The following is a 23,092-nucleotide window of genomic DNA, read 5'->3' as shown; positions in this document are numbered from 1 at the left end:
CTACTTAGTTTAAATGTAGCGGTGTTGCAGTAGAAAACCTGCCTGCCAGAATACTGTTCCCTAACCTATTAAGGTGCAAGCCGTCTCTCTTGTAGAATTTATGTTTACCACAAAATATACCCCAGTGATCCAAGAACTTAAATCCTTGCTTCCTGCACCAGTTCCCCAACCACACGTTCAAGTCCATTATCTCCCTGTTTCTGGCCACACTAGCCCGAGGAACTGGAAGCAACCCGGAGATAACCACCTTGGGCGTCCTGCTTTTCAGCCTTCTTCCTAGTTCTCCGAAGTCTCGCTGTAGTATGTTCCTCCTCTTCTTCCCGACATTATTTGTGCCGACATGTACCACCACCTCCTGCTCTTCACCCTCATCCTTGAGGATTTCCTGCACTCTGTCCGCGATGTCTTTCACTCTGGCACAGAAAGGCAACACACCATCCTTAAATCCCGTCTGCTGCCACAAAACCCCGGTCAGTTCCTCTCACGATGGAGTCCCCTATTACCACGGCTCTGTGTGATGTCCGACTCTTCTGCTCTGCCTCTGCGGCAACTTTTGATTGACAAACTTGGCCGCCTTGCGAACTGGCAGTGTCATCAGTCTCTGCTTCCAAAAGCTTCAACTTGTTCCTGACAGGCACTTCTCCCGGGGTCTCTTGCACCTGTCTCCTCTCCGCCTTCCTCATCGTCTGCTCTCTTCTGGCATGATTGGTGTAATAACATCGCTGAAGGTCTTGTCCAGAAAGATCTCGTTCTCTCGGATGAGCCTAAGGTCTTCGAGTGCTTTCGTCAGCGCTGCAATATGCTCGGTCAATTGCTGAATGTGCACACATTTTCCACACATATACGAGCCAGACACACCAGAGTCGTTGACCTCCCACATCAAGCATGTAGCGCACTGAACCAGCTGGGCAGTCATGTCTACACCCTCTTCAACTGTGGTGTAATCACTTCACTCAACCCCCTTGTCAAAGATTCCTGAGCTGAAGCCTCATTCTTCAATCTAAACTTCCTTAGACCCTCTTTTTGTGGCACGTCTGTGGACTCTTAATTAAGGTTAGAGGAGGAGGGAGGGAGGGAGACCCTACTTTGTAGGACCTGGGGTTTAGAACACACCCACTCTAATAGCAATCACTTACCTTCCCTACCGGCTTTGCGCTCTGTCTGAACTTCCGCCCAGCTCCCGCCGCTCTCTGCTGCTGGTCCATACACCTTTGGACTGTGGGAGAAAACGGAGTACCCGGAGGAAACCCACGCAGACACTGGGAGAACGTGCAAACTCCACACAGACAGTCACCCAAGGCTGGAATCGTACCTGGGTCCCTGGTCATGTGAGGCAGCAGTGCTAACCACTGAGCCACCGTGCAGCCTATAGTTTCCTGTTTTCTGTCTCCTCCCTTCATGAAATTTTTATTACTTTCCAGTCTGATGGGACCTTGTCAGAATCCAGCAAATTTTAAAAAATTAACGCTAACATATTTACTACCTCCCTAGCAACTTCTTTTATGATCCTCGGGTGAAAGTCCACCTGGACCCAGAGACTTGTCAGCCTGCAGCTCCATCAGTTTGCTCAGTACCACATCTCTTATGATTGTAATTTCACCAGCTCCCTCTTCTCCTTCCACTTCTCCTTCCCAATGACTATTGGGATTTTTTCTTGTGGTGAAGATGGAAGCAAAATATTTATACATTTCTTCAGGCATTGCCTCAGTTTTTACCATTCACTCCCCATTCACACTGTCTGGAGGACAGTTTTTTTTTAACTCTTTTCCTTTTCAGAAACTTGTAGAAACTCCTGCTATATTCATTTGTACAATTCTATCTCACTTTCACTCACATTATGATTTCCTTTTCCCGATTAACCATTTAATCATTCCCTGCTATTTTAATAATCTGACCAGTCAGCCTACCTGTCACTCATCTTGGCAGTTATTTATTTCTTCCTTAAGTTTGTTGCTTTCCTTGATTTCCTCAGTTGCAAAGAACAAAGAAAATTTACAGCCCAGAAACAGGCCCTTCGGCCCTCCAAACCTGAGCTGATCCAAATGTACTGTCTAAACCTGTCAGTCAATTCCTAAGCATTTGTATCCCTCTGCTCCCCACCTACTCATGCATCTGTCCAGACGCATCTTAAATTAATCTACCGTGCCTGCCTCTACCACATCTGCTGGCAACGCGTTTCAGATGCCCACCACCCTCTGTGTGAAGTACTTACCGTGAGTATCCCCCTTATATATACACACACACACAGACAGGAATCGAACCTGGGTCCCTGGCGCTGTGATGCAACAGTGCAGACCACTGAGCCACTGTGTCACCCCAAGCTAGTGGTAATTTTTATTCTTCAGAACAGAGTTTTGAAGAGTTATATTGTGTTCTGATAGTTGCAGAATGAGTGTTCCATAGACAGTTTGCTCGGTTTTATACAGATCTACTAGGTCAGGTTGTGCTGGTTATGACAGGGGTCTGCCTTGGATCTTTAATGGATGGCACAGTCTGTATCTATTAATTCATCACGGTGACATCATGTTCCTTGCAAGCTTCCAAAAATCATTGTCAAAAAATGAGTGGGTATTTATAATATACATCAAAATATTTGAGCCTTGGAGGGAGAGCAGTGGAATCTATAAGACCTTAAGGTATACGAGTAGAATTAGGCCCTTCAGCCCATTGAGTCTGCTCCACCATTCAGTCATGGCTGGTATGTTTCACAGCCTCATTCTCCTGCCTTCTCCCCGTAACCCTTGATTCCCGTTAATAAACAGGAACCTATCTATCTCTGTCTTAAATACCGCTCAATGACTTGGCCTCCACAGCCTTGTGCAGTAATGAGTCCCACAGAGTCAACACCTTCTGGCTGAAGAAATTTCTCCTCATCTCTGTTCTAAAGGGTCCGCCCTTCACCTCTGAGGTTGCGCCCTCGGGTCCTGGTCTCTCCTCCCAGTGGAAACATCTTCTCCACGTCCACCAGGAATAATGAGAACTATAAATGATGAGGTCGGCTTGTACACAGTAGTCTTTAATGTGTAGGAAGGTGAATGGGTGATTTAAGTGAGGTGTTCAGATGATTAATGTCTTGGACTGCATCAGTGGACTCTGTTCACTCCAATGGCTTTTTGAAATTAGAGCCAGGCTATTCAAGTATAACGTCAAGATGAAAATCTACTACTCTTGCAGCCCCTATCCTGAGACAAAAAAAACCAGAAAATATCAAACCTGAGGTTGAAACATTCCCTCGACTGAATGAAAAGAAAATAACGGGTAGGGAAAAAGAATGTGATTGAGAAACATTTCAGCCCTGATTGAATGGCAGAGCAAACTTGATGATCTAAATAACCTAATTCTGTTCCTGTATTTTATGGTCTTATGGGACTGAAGTAGTAGATGGAGTTAAAATATAGATCGGCTAAGGGCCAACAGGCTAGAGTGGCTGAATGGCCTCCTCCTTTTTCTGAAACCTTGCATTGAACATGTTGAAGTTAGGTGACTATTGTTTGGGCTGAAGGGAGGTATATAGATTGTGAGGATAATTCAGTTCTGGGAAGGTGACTACCTAATGGTGTTACCGCAAGGCTTTCAATCCAGAGATGCTCTGGGGACCAGGGTTCAAATCTTGCCATGGCAAATGGTGGAATTTGAATTCAGTAAAAGTCTGGAATTAAGACCATGAAACCATTGTAGATTGTTGTAAAAACCCACCTGGTTCCCCAATATCGTTTTGTGAAGTTAATTCCATCTCACCTGTTGGAACCTACACGTAACTGCAGACCCTCAGTAATGTATGTGTCTCTTAAATGCCTACTGGGCAATTAGACATGGGCAATAAATACTGGCCGAGCTGCTGACACCCACATCCCATCAATATATAAAATAAAGTCAGTCTGTAGCTCTACTACTGCCTCAGCACTAAATGCTGACTTTTTAAAAAGATTCAGTGGCTGTGACCCTCCACTGCTCTTCAATTTTGCCCTTGGACACTCCTTGTGTCAGCCAACTGTTTGTTTTGCATCACTTTGCTTATTTGCATTTCTGCTTTGCTTTATTTGATGCTTAGTGTATTTTCCTACCAGAGACCAAGGCTGAATGCTGATCTGCTACTTGTTCCTTCCACTTCGACCACTATCAGTTGGCTTTATATAGCACCGTTCTCATCCTGCGGCCATTCCAAAGCCCATGGAAGTACTTTGAAGTGCATTCACTTTTAATATCAGAAACACGGCAGCTAATTCGTGCTGGGCAATTAGACATGGGCAATAAATACTGGCCGAGCTGCTGACACCCACATCCCATCAATATATAAAATAAAGTCAGTCTGTAGCTCTACTACAGACTCCTACAATGAAAACATTAATGGTTTAGGGTGAGGGGGGGAAAGATATAAAAGAGACTTACGGGGCAACTTTTTCACACAGAGGGTGGTACATGTAGGGAATGAGCTGCCAGGGGAAGTGGTGGAGGCTGGTACAATTGCAACATTTAAGAGGCATTTGGATGGGTATATGAATAGGAAGGGTTTGGAGGGATATGGGCCAGGTGTTGGCAGATGGGACTAGATTGGGTTGGGATATCTGGTCGGCATGGATGGGTTGGACCGAAGGGTCTGTTTCCGTGTAGTACCTCTCTATGACTTGATGACTGGATAGTCCGTTTGTAGTTCTGTGGTAATGACCCTCCCACTGATCAGGAGACTTGAGTTCGAGCCCCACCTCCTGCAGAGGTATGTAATAGCATCTTTGAACAGATTGATTTGAAAATATTTATTGAGCACTGACAAAGAGGAAATGTTGGTGGATAAGAGTATTCAAGATGGTAGCTCACCACATCCTTTTTAAAGGATGGATAATGAATGCAAAAAAAAATCAGCAATGCTCAGATTCCATGAAACATGGAAACGTAGAAAATAGGAGCATGGATTGGCCATTCAGCCCTTCCAGCCTGCTCCACTGTATAGTGTGATCATGGCTGATGATCCAACACAGTGCTTGCTTTCTCCCCGTACACTTTGATCACTTTAACCCCGAGAACTATATCTCACTTCTTCTTAAAATTATGCACTGTTTTTGCTTCAACTGCTTCCTCTGGCAAAGCATTCCTTCGGAGAAAGTGAGGACTGCAGATGCTGGAGATCAGAGCTTAAAAATGTGTTGCTGGAAAAGCGCAGCAGGTCAGGCAGCATCAAAGGAACAGGAGAATCGCCCGTTTCGGGCATAAGCCCTTCTTCAGCCCTTCTTCACCCACTCAATGGGTGAAGCAATTTCTCGTCATCTCAGTACTCAATAGTCTAGCCTGTATCCTCAGACTCTGACTCCTGGGTTTGAACTCCACTGCTATTGAAAACATACTACCTGCATTTCCCCTGTGTGGTCCTGTTAGAATTTTATAGGTTTCTATGAGATGCCCTCTCGTTATTTTAAATTCCAGTGAATTATTTTTTATTCACTCATGAAATGAGTGTCTGGACCAGCATTTATTGCCTGTCCCTATTTGTTCTTGAGAAGGTATTGATGAGCTCACCCTCTTGAACTGCTGCAGTCCATGTGTTATGAGTACAACTGCAATGCTGTTAGGAAGGGAATTCCCCAGAACTTTGACCCAAATATAATGAAGGGACAGTGATATATTTCAAAGTCGAGGTGGTACAAACTGATCCAGTCTGTCTTCATACACCAGTCCCGTCATCACAGGAATCAATCTGGTAAACCTTTATCGCACTCCCTCCAGAGCCAGAACATTCTTCCTCCGATAAAGGGATCAAAACTGCACACAGTTCTCCAGGTGTAGTCTCACCAAGGCCCTGTACAATTGCAGCAGGACATCCTAGCTCCTCAACTCAAATCCTTTCACTATGAAGGCCAGTGTACCGTTTGCCTTGTTCACCGCCTTCTGCACCTGCAATGCTAACTTCCAGCAATTGTTGTAAAAGAAAAAAGTCTCGTTGCACCACACCTTTATCTGAGTCTATCACCATTCGTATAATAATCAGCATTTGGCTAACCTCACATTTTATCCTTCATCTGCCATGCCTTGCCCACTCTCTCACTTTGTTCAAATCATATTGAATATTTAAAGGCAGCCTGTAAATAAACAGTGAAAAAGTGGGTTTGTATCCAGTTTTAGATTTCACCATCAGGCTTGGAATCCAGTTGGGTTCAGTTAATCGAGGGAATGAATGTTGGACCAGAACATGGGGATAACTGCCTTACTGTTAGATTAGATTAGATTACTTACAGTGTGGAAACAGGCCCTTCGGCCCAACAAGTCCACACCGACCCACCGAAGCGTAACCCACCCAGACCTATTCCCCTACATTTACCCCTTCACCTAACACTGTGGGCAATTTAGCAAGGCCACTTCACCTAACCTGCACGTTTTTGGATTGTGGGAGGAAACCGGAGCACCCGGAGGGTGCCCACGCAGACATGGAGAGAACGTGCAAACTCCGTACAGAGAGTCACCTGAGGTGGGAATTGAACCCGGGTCTTTGGCGCTGTGAGGCAGCAGTGCTAACCACTGTGCCATCCATGCTGTATTTTGGATGCAACCTAAATAGAGTTTATGTCTGTCCAATCAGGTAGGAGATCAAAACAAGAAACCTCTGTGACACCTGTATTCTCCTCATTGTCCTGGCCAATATTTATCCTTCATCCAGTGTCACAAAAGAAGGTAATCTGGTCATTCATCATCAAGAATCACTCATAAATGAGTATCCACCTTGGAAATTCCATGTCATTGGTCATGGGTTCTGGGAGTCCTGGACTGGCCAATGAGTTTGATCCTCCAGCCACATCCCTGACCACGTGGGGTCTTGCCTTGCATTTCCTACAGTTTAACAATGATTACCCTACAGGAAATATTTAATGGGCTGAAAAGTACTTGGACATCCAAGGTACGTGAAGGTCTCCCTTTAAGTGCGAGTCTTTTGTCTTTCTATTCACATTCGTTTTAAAACAGTTTGCATGTAATTATTTAATTATTAACTTATTTTTTTGGCAGAGTTTATCTCATTGGTTCCACTCCTGGCCGTCACCAAGGTAACGAGAAACAAAAATGGGGTCACTTAAAACTTGGCAAGGTATGTAAATCTAGCTTTGCCTTGAAAATCATAGAGAAATATCTCTTGTGGGAACTATCTTTGCACAGTTGAATAACGATACTTCTTAGAACCGTAAGCATCTGTGTGCTGAAAAGAATTATAAGTGGCACGCATTGATGTGACATTTTAAACAAGTCATAATATTTCATAATTAATTACTACACTGTTGAATCTTAAACAATTATAACTTGGATGCAAACACATCAGCCCAGTGCTGCCACAACACTTTTTTTTTGATTAGATTAGATTCCCTACAGTGTGGAAACAGGCCCTTCAGCCCAACAAGTCCACACCGACCCTCCAAAGAGTAACCCACCCAGACCCATTTCCCTCTGACTAATGCACCGAACACTACGGGCAATTTAGCACGGCCAATTCACCCCAACCTGCACATCTTTGGACTGTGGGAGGAAACCCACGCAGACACGGGGAGAATGTGCAAATTCCACACAGACAGTCACCTGAGACTGGAATTGAACAAGGCGCCATGGTGCTGTGAGGCAACAGTGCTAACCACTGAGTCACCGTGCCACCCCTTTGTAGCCATTTAATAGAACTTTTCAGAGCAGTGCGGCTTCATTGTTTGCCATCAGCAGGATGTGTTTCCTTGCAACCTTCTCTGCACCTCAAAGCCCTGGCACTCCCTCCCCAAACAGCACCCTGAGTGTACCTCGGATCCAAAAAGCAGGCTTGCAAACCCTTTCGCAAGGGCAGTGAGGGGTGGTCCATCTGTGGACGCAGTGGTACCATGGTGGCAATGTCGCTCAATTCGCAATCCAGAACCTCAGGATTCACCTGAGTTCAAATCAGGTGGTGACATTTGAATAAAATAACAGTCTGGAATAAAGAATCTCCAAATAACCGTGAAACCCTTGTCAATTATCGTTAAAAACCCATTTGATTTACAATCTTCCTTTAGGGAAGGAAATCTGCCATCCTTACCTGGTCTGGCCTCCATGTGACTCCAGACCCACAGTAATGTGGTTGACTCTTATCTCCTATCTGGCCAATTAAGGCTGGGCAATAAATGCTGGCCTAGCCAGTCACACCTACATCCCATGAATGAATTTGTTTTTTGTAAGTGTGATTGTGTAGACGGACTTCACTTGCCCCATCCTCCCTTTCTCCCTATCCTGCCCACACCCCCCACAATCTCTCACTGACTGTATTGCTTTTCAGTATTCCTCAGGCAACAACCTGAGCCATAGCCTGAGCCATGGAGAGTGAAGATATTGACCAGTGCAGAATGAGGTACACATTGAGCTCACTCCACACTTGGTGAGACGTTGTTCTAATGGACCATTATACTGGGCACTTGACCGGAAGACTTCTTTTAAGCTCAATGCTTATATACTTTCCTTTTTTTGAAAGCTATCATTGAGCCATTGAATTAATTGAACACTTACTGTATACCCTCTCTCCCAAGATCTTCTGGTTCTTTTATCCATTACCTTATATAATACCTAGCGGTGTTATTGTTTGTATATTTATCCAGAAACTCTGCTAATGCTCTGGGGACTCTGGTTCGAATCCCACCACAGCAAATGGTGGAATTTGAATTTTTAAAAAATCTAGAATTCTGAATCAAATGATGACTATTGCTGATTGTTGGAAAAGCCCATTTGGCTCACTAATGTCCTTTAGTGAAGAAAATCTGCTATCCTTACCTGGTCTGGCCTACATGTGACTCCAGACCATTAGCAATGTGGTTGACTCTTAACTGCTGTCTGAAATGGCCTCGCAAGTAAGTCAGTACAAGGGCAACAGGGAATGGGCAATAAATGCTGGCCATCAGTGAATATTTATACAAAATAAATCCTCTGTTGACCAAACCTCCTTCCATTTCAAAGAGTGTCTGTTCTATCAAAGCCATTGATGATTTTGGACATCTTTATTAAATTTACCTTAATCTTCTCCACTCTAAGGAGAACAACCCCAGCTTCTCCAGTGTCTCATCCTTGCTCCCATTTTAACAAATCTGCTATGTCCCATCTCCAGAGCCTAGACATGCAATGTGAGGATTTAGCTGGACAAATTCCACGCAACCTGTATCCATTCCCATTTTTGAGTCCTGTTTGCATATTGGTTAGGCAGTGGATGTTTTTTGGGTAGCACTGGTGCATCAGGATATGGGAAACAAGCAGGAGATTGGTGCTAGATAATAGAGTTGGACTACATAGTAGGGCCAGTGTAGGTATGATGGGCCAAACAGCTGCCGCCTCCACCATAATAATCCTGCACCCCATTGCTATCCACAATAAAAACACCCACTGCCCTTTTGAAAGCCTCAGTTAAACCTGCCTGTATGACATTGTCAGACAGTCCATTTCATACCCTAACTACTCAGTGTATGGTGTGTTAATCTGTGATCACTATGTGTTATTTCATGTACCGATGTAGGAATTTACTATATTCCCTCTCTCCCGTGATCATCTTGTTCTTTTATCCATTATCTTAAATATAAAACTGTATTTCAACCTATTGGGTCCAGGTTTAATGTTTTAACTTATTTCTCTGCTAAAGGACGATCTACAGAACCTAACCCCAATTTTAACATTGACTCTTATGAGAACCAATGCTTCACTTAAGGTTGTTTCACTTTAAGTTGTGATTTTCAGGATTGCAACCACAATTTCAAGTGAGGACACTGCTGCTCCTGTTTTGAGTGTCCTTACTTTTTCTAGAATGAGGATGGTCATGATTCACATGATTCAGTTTCATGATGACTGAACCCATTGGGAAAACTATTCCAATTATTTTCTACCTAGCGATTTGCCAATTATCCTCACTATTTCACAGTCCATAAATACACAGACTGCTTGTACATGTTGCAGGGACGTTACCACTGGATTACTCACCAGAAGTTTGCTTGTGATCCTGTTTTGTATTTTCTCAATAGATCTTGAATAATTGTGCATCACCTGTGACGAACCAAGAGTCGTGGCCCCTCATTGGCCAGTTTTCCAGCATTGGCTCCTTGGGAGCTGATGAAACAAAATGGCTGTGTTCAGAATTTAAGGAGAGCCTCTCAATGCTTGGTAAATGCCAGAGCAACCAGAAAGTGCCTCTTCATTTGGTGAGTATACTCATAGAATTGGAGGACATTCTGCCCATTGAGTCTAATGCTAGCTCGTGGGTATCGAGCTGATGTTTAAATTCTCTCATGGCACGTCACTGACTTAGCAGCCTTTGTTGTCCATCCCTCATCCGAGAGCCCTGTAAATATTTTTCATTCAAATAATTGTCTAATTTTCTTTAAATCCACTGCCAAGCAATACAGTCCAGGCCATAACAATTTGCTTAATAAGAAAATATATCCTCTGCTTTTTTTGACAGTTAAATAACTCAATCTGGTTATCAGTGTTTCTGCCAATGGAAACTATGTCTCCTTATTAATTCTGTCAAAAGCATTCAGGATTTTTAACAAATCTTATCAACTGTCTCATTAATTTCCCAGCTCCAAGGAAGAACAGTCCCAGTCTCTTCACATCACAGAAATCTCCCACCCCGGGGCCCATTCTGGTAAATCTACCCTGCATTCTCTCTAAGGCCAAAACATCCTTCTGAAACTGTGGAGCCCAGAATCGAATACTGCATCCTGAAATAGGCCTAATCAGCACTTTACAAATGTTCAACATAACTTATTTGCTTTTCTGCACTATCAAAATAATTTTTAAAAATATATTAACAATGTTTTGACCCAAGTCAAGATGGTAAGTGATTTGGAGGGGAATTTACAACTGGTGATGTTCCCAGGTATCTGCTGCCCTTGTCCATCTAAATGGAAATGGTTATGGGTTGGAAAGGTACTGTCTAAGGAGCCTTGGTGAATTTCTGCAGTGCCTCTTATAGAGGATGCACAGAGTATTGGTGGTGGAAGGAGTGAATGTTTATGAATGTGATACCAATCAAAAAAGTTGCCTTGTTATGGATGGTGTCAAGTTTCTTATCGTTGGAACTGCGTTTACCCAGGGAAGTGGGGAGTATTACATCACACTCCTGTCTTGTGCCTTGTAGATGGTGGACAGGCATTGGGAGTCAGGAAGTGAGTTACTTGATTTAGGATTCCTAGCCTCTGATCTGTTCTTGTAGCCATTGTATTTTTGTGGCTAGTCCAGTTCAACTTCTGATCAATGGTAACCCAAAGGATTTTGATAGTGGGAGATTCAGTAATGCTAATGCCATTGAATGTCAAGGAGTAATGGCTGGATTTTCTCTTGTTTGAGATGGCCATCGCCTGGACATTTGTGTGGTGGAAATGTTACTTGCCACTTGTCAGCCCAAGTCTGGATATTGTCCGGGTCTTGCTGTATTTGGATATAGTCCATTTCAATATCTGAGGAGTTGCAAATGTTGCTGAACATTACCAAATATTCTCTGTTGTGGCATTATGATGGAAGGAAGGTCATTGATGAAGCAGTTGAAGATGAGTTATTATTAATGGCCAGTTTTAAATTTAATTCAAGTACACAAGTGAAGTGTTTGAATCTCATTCTGTATTAACCATGGTCTCTTTCAATAGGTTTATCCGACTGTTGAGAATGTCAGAACAAGTTTAGAGGGGTACCCAGGTAGATTCTCCACTTTCTCTTGCTGCGTGGGTGCATGATAATATCTCCTTACGTGTTATCATATCCGATTATGTATAAAACTCCTCTGTGACGTTGCTTGGAGTGTTTTACTATGTTAATAGTGCTAAATAAATGCAAGTTGTCATTGTAGACCTGTTGTATGATATTTTATAAGAATGGTAAACTGAATTGCTTTTGTCTGTAAAAGTCATACTATTGCATATAAACTAGATCATATAGATATTTATACACACTTTAAAAAGAAATTCTTAACCCTTTGACCCTGTTATAAAGCTTCACTTCTAATAGACTCCCTTCTGTTTATTAGCCGGGGGCTCTCTACCATATGCCATCGCTACTGCACAGAAACAACCTTGGCTGTCTTCATTCTTTTGGTAAGTTACATCTGACCTTAATTACCATTTAGTACTCAGTGATAGCACTGAAGGGTTAGTTGTTTAGTTGGGCAATTGCAGTCTGAGTATTTCACTCACTGTTGCAGGTTTTTGCTGACCGTGCTTTGTCAGGCAGGGATTTACAATAGGACTCATGAGAAACTAATGAGGAGACCATTCAGCCCTTTGGGCTCACTCTGCCATTGAATGAGATCATCCTTTGATCTTGTTTCAGCACCATTATCCCACGCTATCCCTGTATCCCTCACAACAAATAGTCTATATCACAGCAAACACAGTTGAAGAATGTGGTGCTGGAAAAACACAGCAGGCCAGGCAGCATCCGAGGAGCAGGAGAATCGTTGTTTCGAGATAAGGTGGGGGGAGGGGAAATGAGGAAGCTGGAGAAATCTACATTCATCCCTTGTGGTTGGGGAGGGTTCCTAGACGGAATATGAGGCGCTCTTCCTCCAGGCATCGTGTGGCCAGGGTCTGGCGATGGAGGAGGCCAAGGACCTGCATGTCCTTGACAGAGTGGGAGGGGATCAAAGGGGTTAAGCCATGGGGTGGTTGGGTTGGTTGGTGCGGGTGTCACATAGGTGTTCCCTGAAACGTTCCGCAAGTAGGTGGCCTGTCTCCTCAATGTCGAGGAGACCACATCGGGTGCAGCGGATACAGTAAATGATGTGTGTGGAGGTGCAGGTGAATTTGTGACGGATATAGAAGGATCTATTGGGGCCTTGGAGGGAGGTGAGGGGGGCGATGTGGGTGCAAGTTTTGCACTTCTTGCGGTTGCAGGGGAAGGTGCCGGGAGTGGAGGTTGGGTTGGTGGGGGGTGTGGATCTGACGAGGGAGTCGCGGAGGGAGTGGTCTCTCCTGAATGCTGATAGGAGAGGGAAATATATCCCTGGTGGTAGGGTCTGTCTGGAGGTAGCGGAAATGACGGAGGATGATAGGATGTATCCGGAGCTTGGTGGGGTGGAAGGTGAAGACCCAGTGGGGTTCTGTCCTGGTGGCGATTGGAGGGGCGGGGTTCAAGGGCGGAGGTGCGGGAAGTGGAGGAGATGCGGTGGAGAGCGTCGTCGACCACGTCGGAGGGGTCTGGTACTTCAGCATCTGCAGTCCTCACTTCACAGCAAACAGTCAGTTTAATGCAAAAAACAGCACATGCAGTGTGCATGTGTGTGTGAGAGAAAGTAACCAGTCTGAACCAATTTGCAGTTCTTTCCTGAGTGATTTCACCCAATCACCTCCACTTTCGTTGAGAAAAGTGATTCTGGTGGCTCAGTGGTTAGCACTGCTGCCTCACAGCACCAGGGACCCGGGTTCGATTCCTGCCTCAGGTGACTGTCTGTGTGGAGTTTGCACGTTCTCCCCGTGTCTGTGTGGGTTTTCTTCGGGTGCTCCGGTTTCCTCCCACAGTCCAAAGGCGTGCAAGCCAGGTGAATTGGCCATGCCAAATTGCCCATTGTGTTAGGTACATCAGTCAGAGGGAAATGTAGGGTAGGGGAATGGGTCTGGGTGGGTTACTCTTTGGAGGGTCGGTGTGGACTTGTTGGGCTGAAGGGCCTGTTTTCATACTGTGGGGAATCTAATCTAATTGTAGCTCTCGGCATTTGTAGTTTTTCTTACTCGTTGCTAGTTTTGTTCTGACCGATGGAAGTCTGTCATGTCATTCCCATACAAGAATGCAGACATTCACGTAGTTGTTGACAGGCAAGGGGGCCTATGTTGTTGATAACTAGGGCACCAAACCACAGACCAATCATCTATTTGTTGCGGGCCAAATCTCTAATTGTACACAGCTCAAAGCTAAAGCTCAGCTACAAGCTATTTACTACAGTTTGAAGCTGCAGCTTTGTAACTAGTACCTGTGATGGGATGAACATTAGTGCAGACTCAGTGAGCTAGGGGCCCTTTTTTACACTGTTTGACTTGGGGTGTCAGGTTACTTGCTTTCAAAAACTTGCTATTTACCTTCAATTTTTAAACAATTCTTTTCCCCATTTCAGTCTTCAATCAAAAACACAGTGAAAAGAACAGCCTTTACACTTTGTATTATCAGCAGCTAGTTTGGACTGTTCTATTGGAGCTGCTTTCCTTTTGTAATGAAAAGAATAGAATTCATAGAATCATACAGTACAGTAGAGGTCCTTCAGCCTAATGAGACTCTACTGCCAAAAGTGCTCAACCCCATAAAAAAGTACCAATCACATTTTCCCACACTAAGCTTGTAACCTTTAATATTTTGTTTTATCATTAAAGCAAAATCTGCAGCATTGTATATTTGTATTTCAGTGAGAGACCACTTTATGGAAACCAAAACAAATTAAACTATGATCTATCAAGCCCAGTTCCTGTCTGGGATGTGATTTGTCCATTCGCAACATCTGCTAGGATCATAACAAATGAGATCTTAAAAATAACTTGCTCCCCCACTTCCTCGTGGCAATGTGAAACACATTAACCTTCCCTCCTGGTGGATACGCTTCACCCCAACTCCTTTTTAGTTTAGAAACCATAAGCACTTTGCAACATAGCTCTTTATAACCTGATACCTACAACACGTTCTGTGATTTTGACAGACACTGAGTCTGCTCTTTTCAAATTCAGAGGCTGCTACCATTGGCAATCAATGTAAATCCCTTGCACCATCGTCTCAATAAAACAATCTAAGCCTTGCTTTGATTCTTACAAGACTCATAGGGGTCTTGAGAGGATAGACGTGGAGAGGTTGTTGGGACTAGAAGGCATCATCTCAGAGTATGGTCAAAAATCACACAACACCAGGTTATAGTCCAATGGGTTTATTTGAAAACACTAACTTTCGGAGGACTGTTCTTCTCTTAATAAAGGAGCAGTGCTCCGAAAGCTAGTGTTTTCAAATAAACCTATTGGACTATAACTTGGTGTCATGTGATTTTTGACCTTGTCCAGCATTGGCACCTCCACATCAGAGTAAGGGGTCACACATTTAAGACAGAGCTGAGGAAGAATTTCTTCTCTCAGAGGAGCGTGAATCTGTGGGATGCTTTACCACAGAGAGCTGTCAAAGCTGGGTCACTAAGTATATTCAAGGCTGATTTTTAGTCAGTAAGGGAATCAAGGGTTATGGGGAAAAGGCAGAAAAGTGGAGTTGCAGGTGATCAACCAGCCATGGTCTCATTGAATGGCAAAGCAGACTCGATGGGCTGAATGGCTTGCATCTGCTCCTACTTCAGGGGGTCTTATAGTTTGATCCCCAGCGATTATATCACCGAGGTTAACTGTTATACTAACTGCAGAACAGATTATACAAGTGCCTGCCTTCTCTAGAATTTAGAAGGTTAAGGGGTGATCTGATCAATGTCTTCAAGATATTAACAGGAAAAGACGGTAGATAAAGATAAACTGATTGGGTATTCCAGACATTGTCTGAGAATTAGGTCAAGGCCGTTCAGGAAAGATGATAGGAAGCACTTCTTCACACAAAGAGATTTGGAACTCTGTTTCTTAAGCAGCAGTGAATGCCAGATCAGTTGTTAGTTTTAAATCTGAGATAATGTTTTTTGTTAAGTGAAGGGAGGTGGGTCAAAGGCAGGTATATGGAGTTAGGTTACAGGTCAGCCGTGATCCCATTAAGTGTGGAACAGGCTTGAGAGACTGAAAGGCCTACTCCTGTTCCAATATTCTTTCTATGTTTCCCTTCCTAAGTGACCTCCTTCTTTTACACTTTATTTAAACCTACAGTCCAAAATTAGGATCATCTTATAAACTTAATAATTTTAGCACAACGTAACAAGTCACTAGCGTGCTGGGTGCAAGTCCTGATGAGATTGAATTTTCTGAATTGATGGCTGACCTGTGGCTAAATCCAATTAAAAATCAGCTATGCAGCAGTCCTCAATCACCAATTGGGTTTCCATGGATCGAGCTGCTTCTCTGTTGTCATGGAGACATGACCCTGTAGCGAACATATTTTCCACTTTTATCTTTGAGGGTGGAAGTACTTTCTGTGATCTTATCAACATGCATTCTGAGTCTTCTCCTAATATTAGTCGAAGATTGTCTTTGAATAATGAACCCTTCCAAGTAAAGCTGTGTAATGTTCTTGAAGCATCCCCACAAATTATAATTGTAAGTCAGGCAAGATACATCTGTAACTTCCAAAATTGCTGGACCTTTAACCAGTACTAAATCTGACAACAAGATATGCAGCTTTTTACAGTCAAGACCCATCTTTTCTGCCAATCTTCCAATCTCTCAAATTCATGCACCAGTGCTCTTGAAATCTCAGTGCACCAACAGAGGCCATTCAATCCATTGAGTCAGTGATAACTCTGAGAGACTTGTCAATTAATTGCATTCCCCCTTTTCACAGTCCTGAAAAATGTTTCCTTGTTGGGATTTGAAATCATACGCCTGCTATGTTGATGTGTGACTCTGGATTATTTGTCCGCAATGCCACAGCCTCCCCTTAATACATCGGAACAGAAGAGGCCATTCAGCCCATCAGATCTGCCTCATTACTCAATGAGATCATGATTGATCTGATAACCCTCAAACTCCACTTTTCTGTCTCTTCCTCGTAACCCTTGGTTCCCTAAAAATTAAAAAAAATCTGTCTATTTCAGTCTCAAATATCCTTTGAAAAGGAAAAGTAAAATAGAGTGGCTTTGGGAGAGCGAGATTGATTTGGTGAGAAAATGTTAAAGCCAACATGGGCTAAATCGACCAAATGGCCGCCTCAGTAGCAGGAGTAGACCACTTGACCCATTGAGTTTGCTCCATCATTTCAGTTCCACCAGGGCTGATCCCAGGTTTCAACTCCACTTTCCTGCCCACTCCTCATATCCCTCAATTTCCCAAAGAGACCAAAAATCTTGCCAATCCTGCCTTAATTGGATCGGTCAGGACTATAATCACAGGAGTTTAGAAGAATAATGGAGCGGGGTGGGGGATTTCAATAGAAAATTACAAAATTCTAACAGGATGGGGTAAACGTAGGAAGGATATTCCCATTGATAGGGAACCAAGTGTTCCAGAACCAATGGTCATAGTCTAAGGAATGGACCAAGGTGGGCCATTTAAGACTGAGATGAGGAGAAATTTCTTCACTCAGAGAGTGGGGAACTTGTGGATTTCTCTGCCATAGAAAACAGTTGAGGCCAAAAGATTGAACTTTCCCAAATAGGAGTTATATCTAGTTCTCAGGGCCAAAGGGATCGCAGGTTATGGGAAGAAGGTGGGAACAGGATATTGGGTTAGATGATCAGGTATGATAATATTGAATGGTGGAGCAGATTGGAATGTTCAATATGTCCTATGCCTGCTCCTACTTTCTACGTTTCTATTAAGTGTATTCAAGTGATGGAGCACTCACAAACCTCTGTGGCAGAGAATGCTATAGTTTCACAACCTAATTTCTCCTAATCTCAACTTTAAAGTATCAGGTGACATCCTAAGATTGTGCCTCCAGGTTTGAGATTCTCCAACCATTAAAAACAACCAGTGTCTCCCTAAATGCCATAGAGTCATAGAGCTATATAGCACCGAAACAGACCCTTTGGTCCAACTTGTCCATGCCGACCAGATATCTTAAATTAATCTAGTCCCATTTGCCATAATTTGGCCCATATCCCTCTAAACCTTTTCCATTCATATACCCACCCAGATGCCTTTTAAATGTTGTAACTGTACCCACTTCCACACCACTTCCTCTGCCAGCTCATTCCATACACACACTACCCCCTGCGTGAAAAAGGTACCTCTCGGGTCTCTTTTAAATCTTTCCCCTTTCATCTTAAACCTATGCCCTCTAATTTTGGACTCCCCTACCCTGGGGAAAAGATCTTTGCTGTTCACCCTATCCATGCCCCTCTTGATTTTACAAACCTCTATAAGCTCACTTCCGTCAACCTCTGACACTCCAGGGAAAACAGCCCCAGCCTATTCAGCCTTTCCCATAGTTTAAACCCTCCAACCCTGGCAACCTCCTTGTAAATCTTTTCCAAGCCCTGTCTAGTTTCGCAACATCTTTCCGATAGGAGGGAGACCAGAATTGAATGCAGTATTCTAAAACTGGTCTCACCAGTATCCTGGACAGCTGCAACATGACCTCCCAACTCCTATACTCAGTGCACTGGCCAATGAAAGCACGTGTACCGGATGTTGTCTTCACCACCTTGTCTCCCCGTGACTCCACTTTCCTGCTTTCTAAACGTTTTCCAACTCTGGGAGTGGGGAGTGCAGCTCTGGGGACTATCCATCGCTGCCTCTGAGCTGGAAATTTCAACCTCACCTCCCTCCATCCCACCTGCCAACTTTGGGAAGTCCTGCTCTACCTTAATGTGTCCCTTCAGAATTTTCTATGTTTCAATGAGATTGCGTCTTATCCTTCTAAACACCACAGAATATAGATCTCCTTTAATGACTTGATGGAAATAGGCAAAGGATTTGGAAAAGTACAACGTAGAACATTTTGTGACAGGCTTTGCAATTGTCACTGTTGCTGACGTCGTATTTGGCAATTTGACAGCAGAGCTCCCTAACAAATTGGCAAGGACAGAACGGAAAGAAATGCTTTTCTCCAAAGCCATCACCTTCTGCTTTTTTTTAACGCCTGATTAGGTTAATTGATAGAATTTCAATTCTCCAGCTGTGGTGCTGAGATTTGAAACTCCGTTCTCAGATCATTAAACCAGGTCAGTGTTTCCTTCAGCGGCCACACACACAGCAACACAGAACACCCCACCCTGGGCACACACAAAGCAGCCTCTTTACATCCAGTGTGTGTGCACAGAAAATAGTGTAAATTGCCCAACCATCAACCCCACCCCCAAAACAAGGGTATTATTCAGGCCTATAGATTACTCATCTGGTAACATATCTGGTACAGGCAGCTGCATTGTGTTCGTAGAATCATAGAATCCCTATAGTATGGAAACAGGCCTCCTAGTCCAACAAGTCCTCACCGACCCCCAAAAAAATGTTTTTTGGAATATTGCATGGTCTCCTTTCCACCAAAAGGATGTCGTGAAATTTGAAAGGATTCAGAAAAGATTTGCAAAGATGTTGCCAGAGTTGGAGGATTTGAGCTATAGGGAGAGGTTGAATAGGCTGGAGCTGTTTTCCCTGGAGTGTCGGAGGCTGAGGGGTGACCTTATAGAGGTTTATAAAATCATGAGGGGAATGGATAGACTAAATAGATAAGGTCTGGTCGGCATGCATGAGTTGGACCGAAGGTCTGTTTCCCTGCTGTACATCTCTATGACTCTAGGACCATAAGATGCAGGAGCTGAAACCATTGAGTTCACTTCATCATACAATGGAGTCATTGATCTGATCATCATCAACTTCACTTTTCTGCCTTTTCCCTGTCACCCTCGATTCCCTTACTGATTAAAAATCTGTCTATCTCAGCCTTCAATATACTTAACGACCTTCTGCCAAAAAGAATTTCATAGATTCACTACTCTCTGAGAGAAAAAAAACCCTCTCCATCTGTATCTTAAATGTGCAACAACTTAGATTGAAATTATGCCCTCTAGTCCTAAATCCTTCAACATGGGATACAACATTCCTGCACCTCCCTATCAAGTCCTCAAGAATGTTCCACTACATGTCTTAACAAGGTCAGTCTCTCATCCTTCTAAATTCCACTGAGTACAAGCTCAACTTACTCAACCTGTCATTACCTGGCACTAGCCTAGAAAAATTTCACTCGACTGCCTCTAATGCTGGTACATCTTTCCTAAGGTAATGGGCCCAAAACTGTTCACTGAACTCCAGCTGTGGTCTGACTAGTGCCTTGTACAGTCTTAGAAAAGCTCCCTACTTTTATACTTCATTCCCTTTGAAATATATGCTAACATTCCATTGGCCCTCTCTATTACTGACTGAACTTGGATGCTAGCCTTTTGTGATTCAGAGATGGGGACACTCCCCCCAACTAAATTCCTCTGCTACATTGTTTTCTCCATTTAAATAATATTCAGCTCCTCCATTCTTCTTGCCTAAGTGCATAACCTCACATTTCCCCACATTATTTTCCATCTGCCAAGTTTTTACTCACTCACTTGACCTATCTATATCCCTCTGCTGACTCTTTATGTCATCCTCACCATTTTTCTTCCCACAAACTTAGCGATAGTACATTCACTTCCTTCATCTTATTAATATACTGCTAGGGCATGAGACTCGGTTCAACGATGATGTTGCTTCGCACTGTGACTGCCTGGATTCTATAAAAGAATTGCCCATTGTGTTCAGGGATGTGTAGGTTAGGTACATTAGTCAGGGAAATGTAGAGCAATAAGGAGGGGAGGTGGGTGTGGGTGGGATGCTCTTAAAGTCATAGTCATAGTCATAGTCATAGAGATGTACGGCATGGAAACAGACCGTTCGGTCCAACTCAACCATGCCGACCAGATATCTTAACCTAATCTAGACCCGTTTGCGAGCACCCAGCCCATATCTCTCTAAACCCTTTCTATTCACATAACCATCCAGATACCTTTTAAATGCTGTAATTGTACGAGCCTCCATCACTTCCTCTGGCAGCTCATTCCATCTAACACCACCCTCCGCATGAAAAAGATGCTCATTAGGTCCCTTTTGTATCTTGCCCCTCTCACCCTAAACCTATGCCCTCTAGTTTTGGACTCCCCCACCCCAGGGAAAATACTTTGTCTATTTATCCAATCCATGACCCTCATGATTTTATAAACCTCTATAAGGTCACCCCTCAGTCTCCGACGGTCCAAAGAAAACAGCCCCAGCCTGTTCAGCCTCTCCCTGTAGTTCAAATCCTCCAACCCTGGCAACATCCTTGTAAATCTGTTCTGAACCCTTTCAAGTTTCACAACATCACCATGACCTCCCAACTCGTATACTCAATGCACTGACCAATACAGATAAGCATGACTAAAAGCTCTTGGTGCAAGAAAGGTACTGGATGGACAAAAAGAAGCAACCCCTGGGTGATACCCTGTACTCTTCCCCAATCCTCAGAACACAGTCATACATTCAGCCCCTCTGACCTGCTGAACCACAGGCTTGCAGTCCCTTAGGTATAGATGAAGGGGTGATCGAATTGACATGTTATGGTGATTGAAACCATTGTGAGGGTAAATAAGTTAGAAACTATTCATCCTCATGGGTGTTTCAAACAAGGTGACCTAACATTAAAGTGAGAGCTGGGCCATTCAGAAAGTAATTCCCTTCATGACTACTGGAAAGTGTGCTTGAAACATTAATTCTTGTTGCTGTCCCCATGAATATTGCCAAGGGCTCTGTTTTTAATGTCTAGTCCCCAGCATCAGCAGCATTTTACTTACACTCATTCCAGTGAAAGTCTGGTGCTCACTTGGACCGAAAGATCATAAGAATAGGGAGAACCAGCCGTTTGGATACAGAACTGGCTCAAAGGTTGAAGACAGAGGGTGGTGGTGGAGGGTTGCATTTCAGACGGGAGGCCTGTGACCAGTGGAGTGCCACAAGGATTGGTGCTGGGTCCACTGCTTTTCGTCATTTATACAAATGATTTGGATGTGAACATAAGGGGTATCCACGTAGTTAGTAAGTTTGTAGATGACACCAAAATTGGAGGTGTAGTGGACAGCAAAGAAAGTTACCTCAGATTACAATGGGATCTTGATTAGATGGGTCAGTGGGCTGAGAAGTGGCAGATGGAGTTTAATTCAGATAAATGTGAGGAGCTGCATTTTGGAGAAGCAAATCTTAGCAAGATTTATCCACTTAATGGTAAGGTCCTAGGGAGTGTTGCTGAACAAATAGACCTTGGAGTGCAGGTTCATAGCTCCTTGAAAGTGGAGTCGCAGGTAGATAGATAGTGAAGGCGGCGTTTGATATGTTTTCCTTTATTGTTCAGAGTATTGAGTACAGGAGTTGGGAGGTCATGTTGTGGCTGTACAGGACATCGGTTCGGCTACTTTTGGAATATTGAGTGCATTTCTGGTCTCCTTCCTATCGGAAGGATGTTGTAAAATGTGAAAAGATTCAGAAAAGATTTACAAGGATGTTGCCAAGGTTGGAGGATTTGAGCTATAGGGAGAGGCTGAACAGGCTGGGGCTGTTTTCCCTGGAGCGTCGGAGGTTGAGGGGTGACCTTATAGAGGTTTATAAAATCATGAATGCTGTACATCTCTATGACTCTATGACTCTTAAGTAGGAACAGGAGTAGACCATAAGACATAGGAACAGAAATTAGGCCATTTAGTCCATCAAGTCCGCCCCACCATTCAATCGTGGCTGATAAGTTTCTTAACCCCGTTCTTCCGCTTTCTCCACGTAACTCTTAATCCCCATTTGGCCCCTCAAGTCTCCTCCACTATTCAATAGGATCATGACTGATCCGACACTCCTCACATCCACTTTCCTCCCCTTTCCCTTTTGTGCCCTGCCCTTTAGTGGGCGGCACGGTGGCACAGTGGTCAGCACTGCTGCCTCACAGCGCCTGAGACCCGGGTTCAATTCCCGCCTCAGGCGACTGACTGTGTGGAGTTTGCACGTTCTCCCCGTGTCTGCGTGGGTTTCCTCCGGGTGCTCCGGTTTCCTCCCACAGTCCAAAGATGTGCAGGTCAGGTTAATTGGCCATGCTAAATTGCTCGTAGTGTTAGGTAAGGGGTAAATGTAGGGGAATGGGTGGTTTGTGCTTCGGCGGGGAGGTGTGGACTTGTTGGGCCGAAGGGCCTGTTTCCACACTGTAATGTAATGTAATGTAATCTAATCTAATTTAATCTAATCTTCCCTGTGAGCCTCGATTCCCTGACTGATCAAGAAGCTATCTCTCTCAGCCTTAAAATGCACAATAAATTTGCCCCCTCAGCTCTCTGTGCAAGGAGTTCCAAAAACTCTCAATCCTTTGAGAGAAGAGATTCCTCTTCTTCTCAGCCATAAATTGGCACCCCTTTATTCTCAGACTATGCCCTCTGGTCGCAGAGTGTTCCACAAGGGGAAACACCCTCTCAGCATTTACCCTGTCAAGCCCCTTAAGAATCTTGTATGAGTATCTTGTACCCTTACCCAATCCAAAC

The 23,092-nt window shown here is 43.9% G+C and overlaps 1 protein-coding gene across 4 annotated transcripts in view; it reads left to right on the top strand.

The window, feature by feature from the left end:
- Positions 1-23,092, top strand: part of tdp1 (tyrosyl-DNA phosphodiesterase 1) — a 134,363-nt gene that overhangs the window by 47,806 nt on the left and 63,465 nt on the right. For all 4 annotated transcript variants that reach the window (XM_043696957.1, XM_043696958.1, XM_043696960.1 and 1 more), the window contains exons 9-12: positions 6,991-7,069; positions 9,990-10,166; positions 11,613-11,661; positions 11,990-12,056. In XM_043696957.1, the coding sequence (XP_043552892.1) occupies positions 6,991-7,069; positions 9,990-10,166; positions 11,613-11,661; positions 11,990-12,056 (372 nt within the window). The remainder of the gene's footprint in view (positions 1-6,990; positions 7,070-9,989; positions 10,167-11,612; positions 11,662-11,989; positions 12,057-23,092) is intronic.

Source organism: Chiloscyllium plagiosum, chromosome 10 (assembly GCF_004010195.1).
Source record: "Chiloscyllium plagiosum isolate BGI_BamShark_2017 chromosome 10, ASM401019v2, whole genome shotgun sequence".
NCBI classification, from domain to species: domain Eukaryota; kingdom Metazoa; phylum Chordata; class Chondrichthyes; order Orectolobiformes; family Hemiscylliidae; genus Chiloscyllium; species Chiloscyllium plagiosum.
The sequence above is the reverse complement of the archived record's forward strand: the minus strand, read 5'-3'. Positions and strand labels throughout refer to the sequence as shown.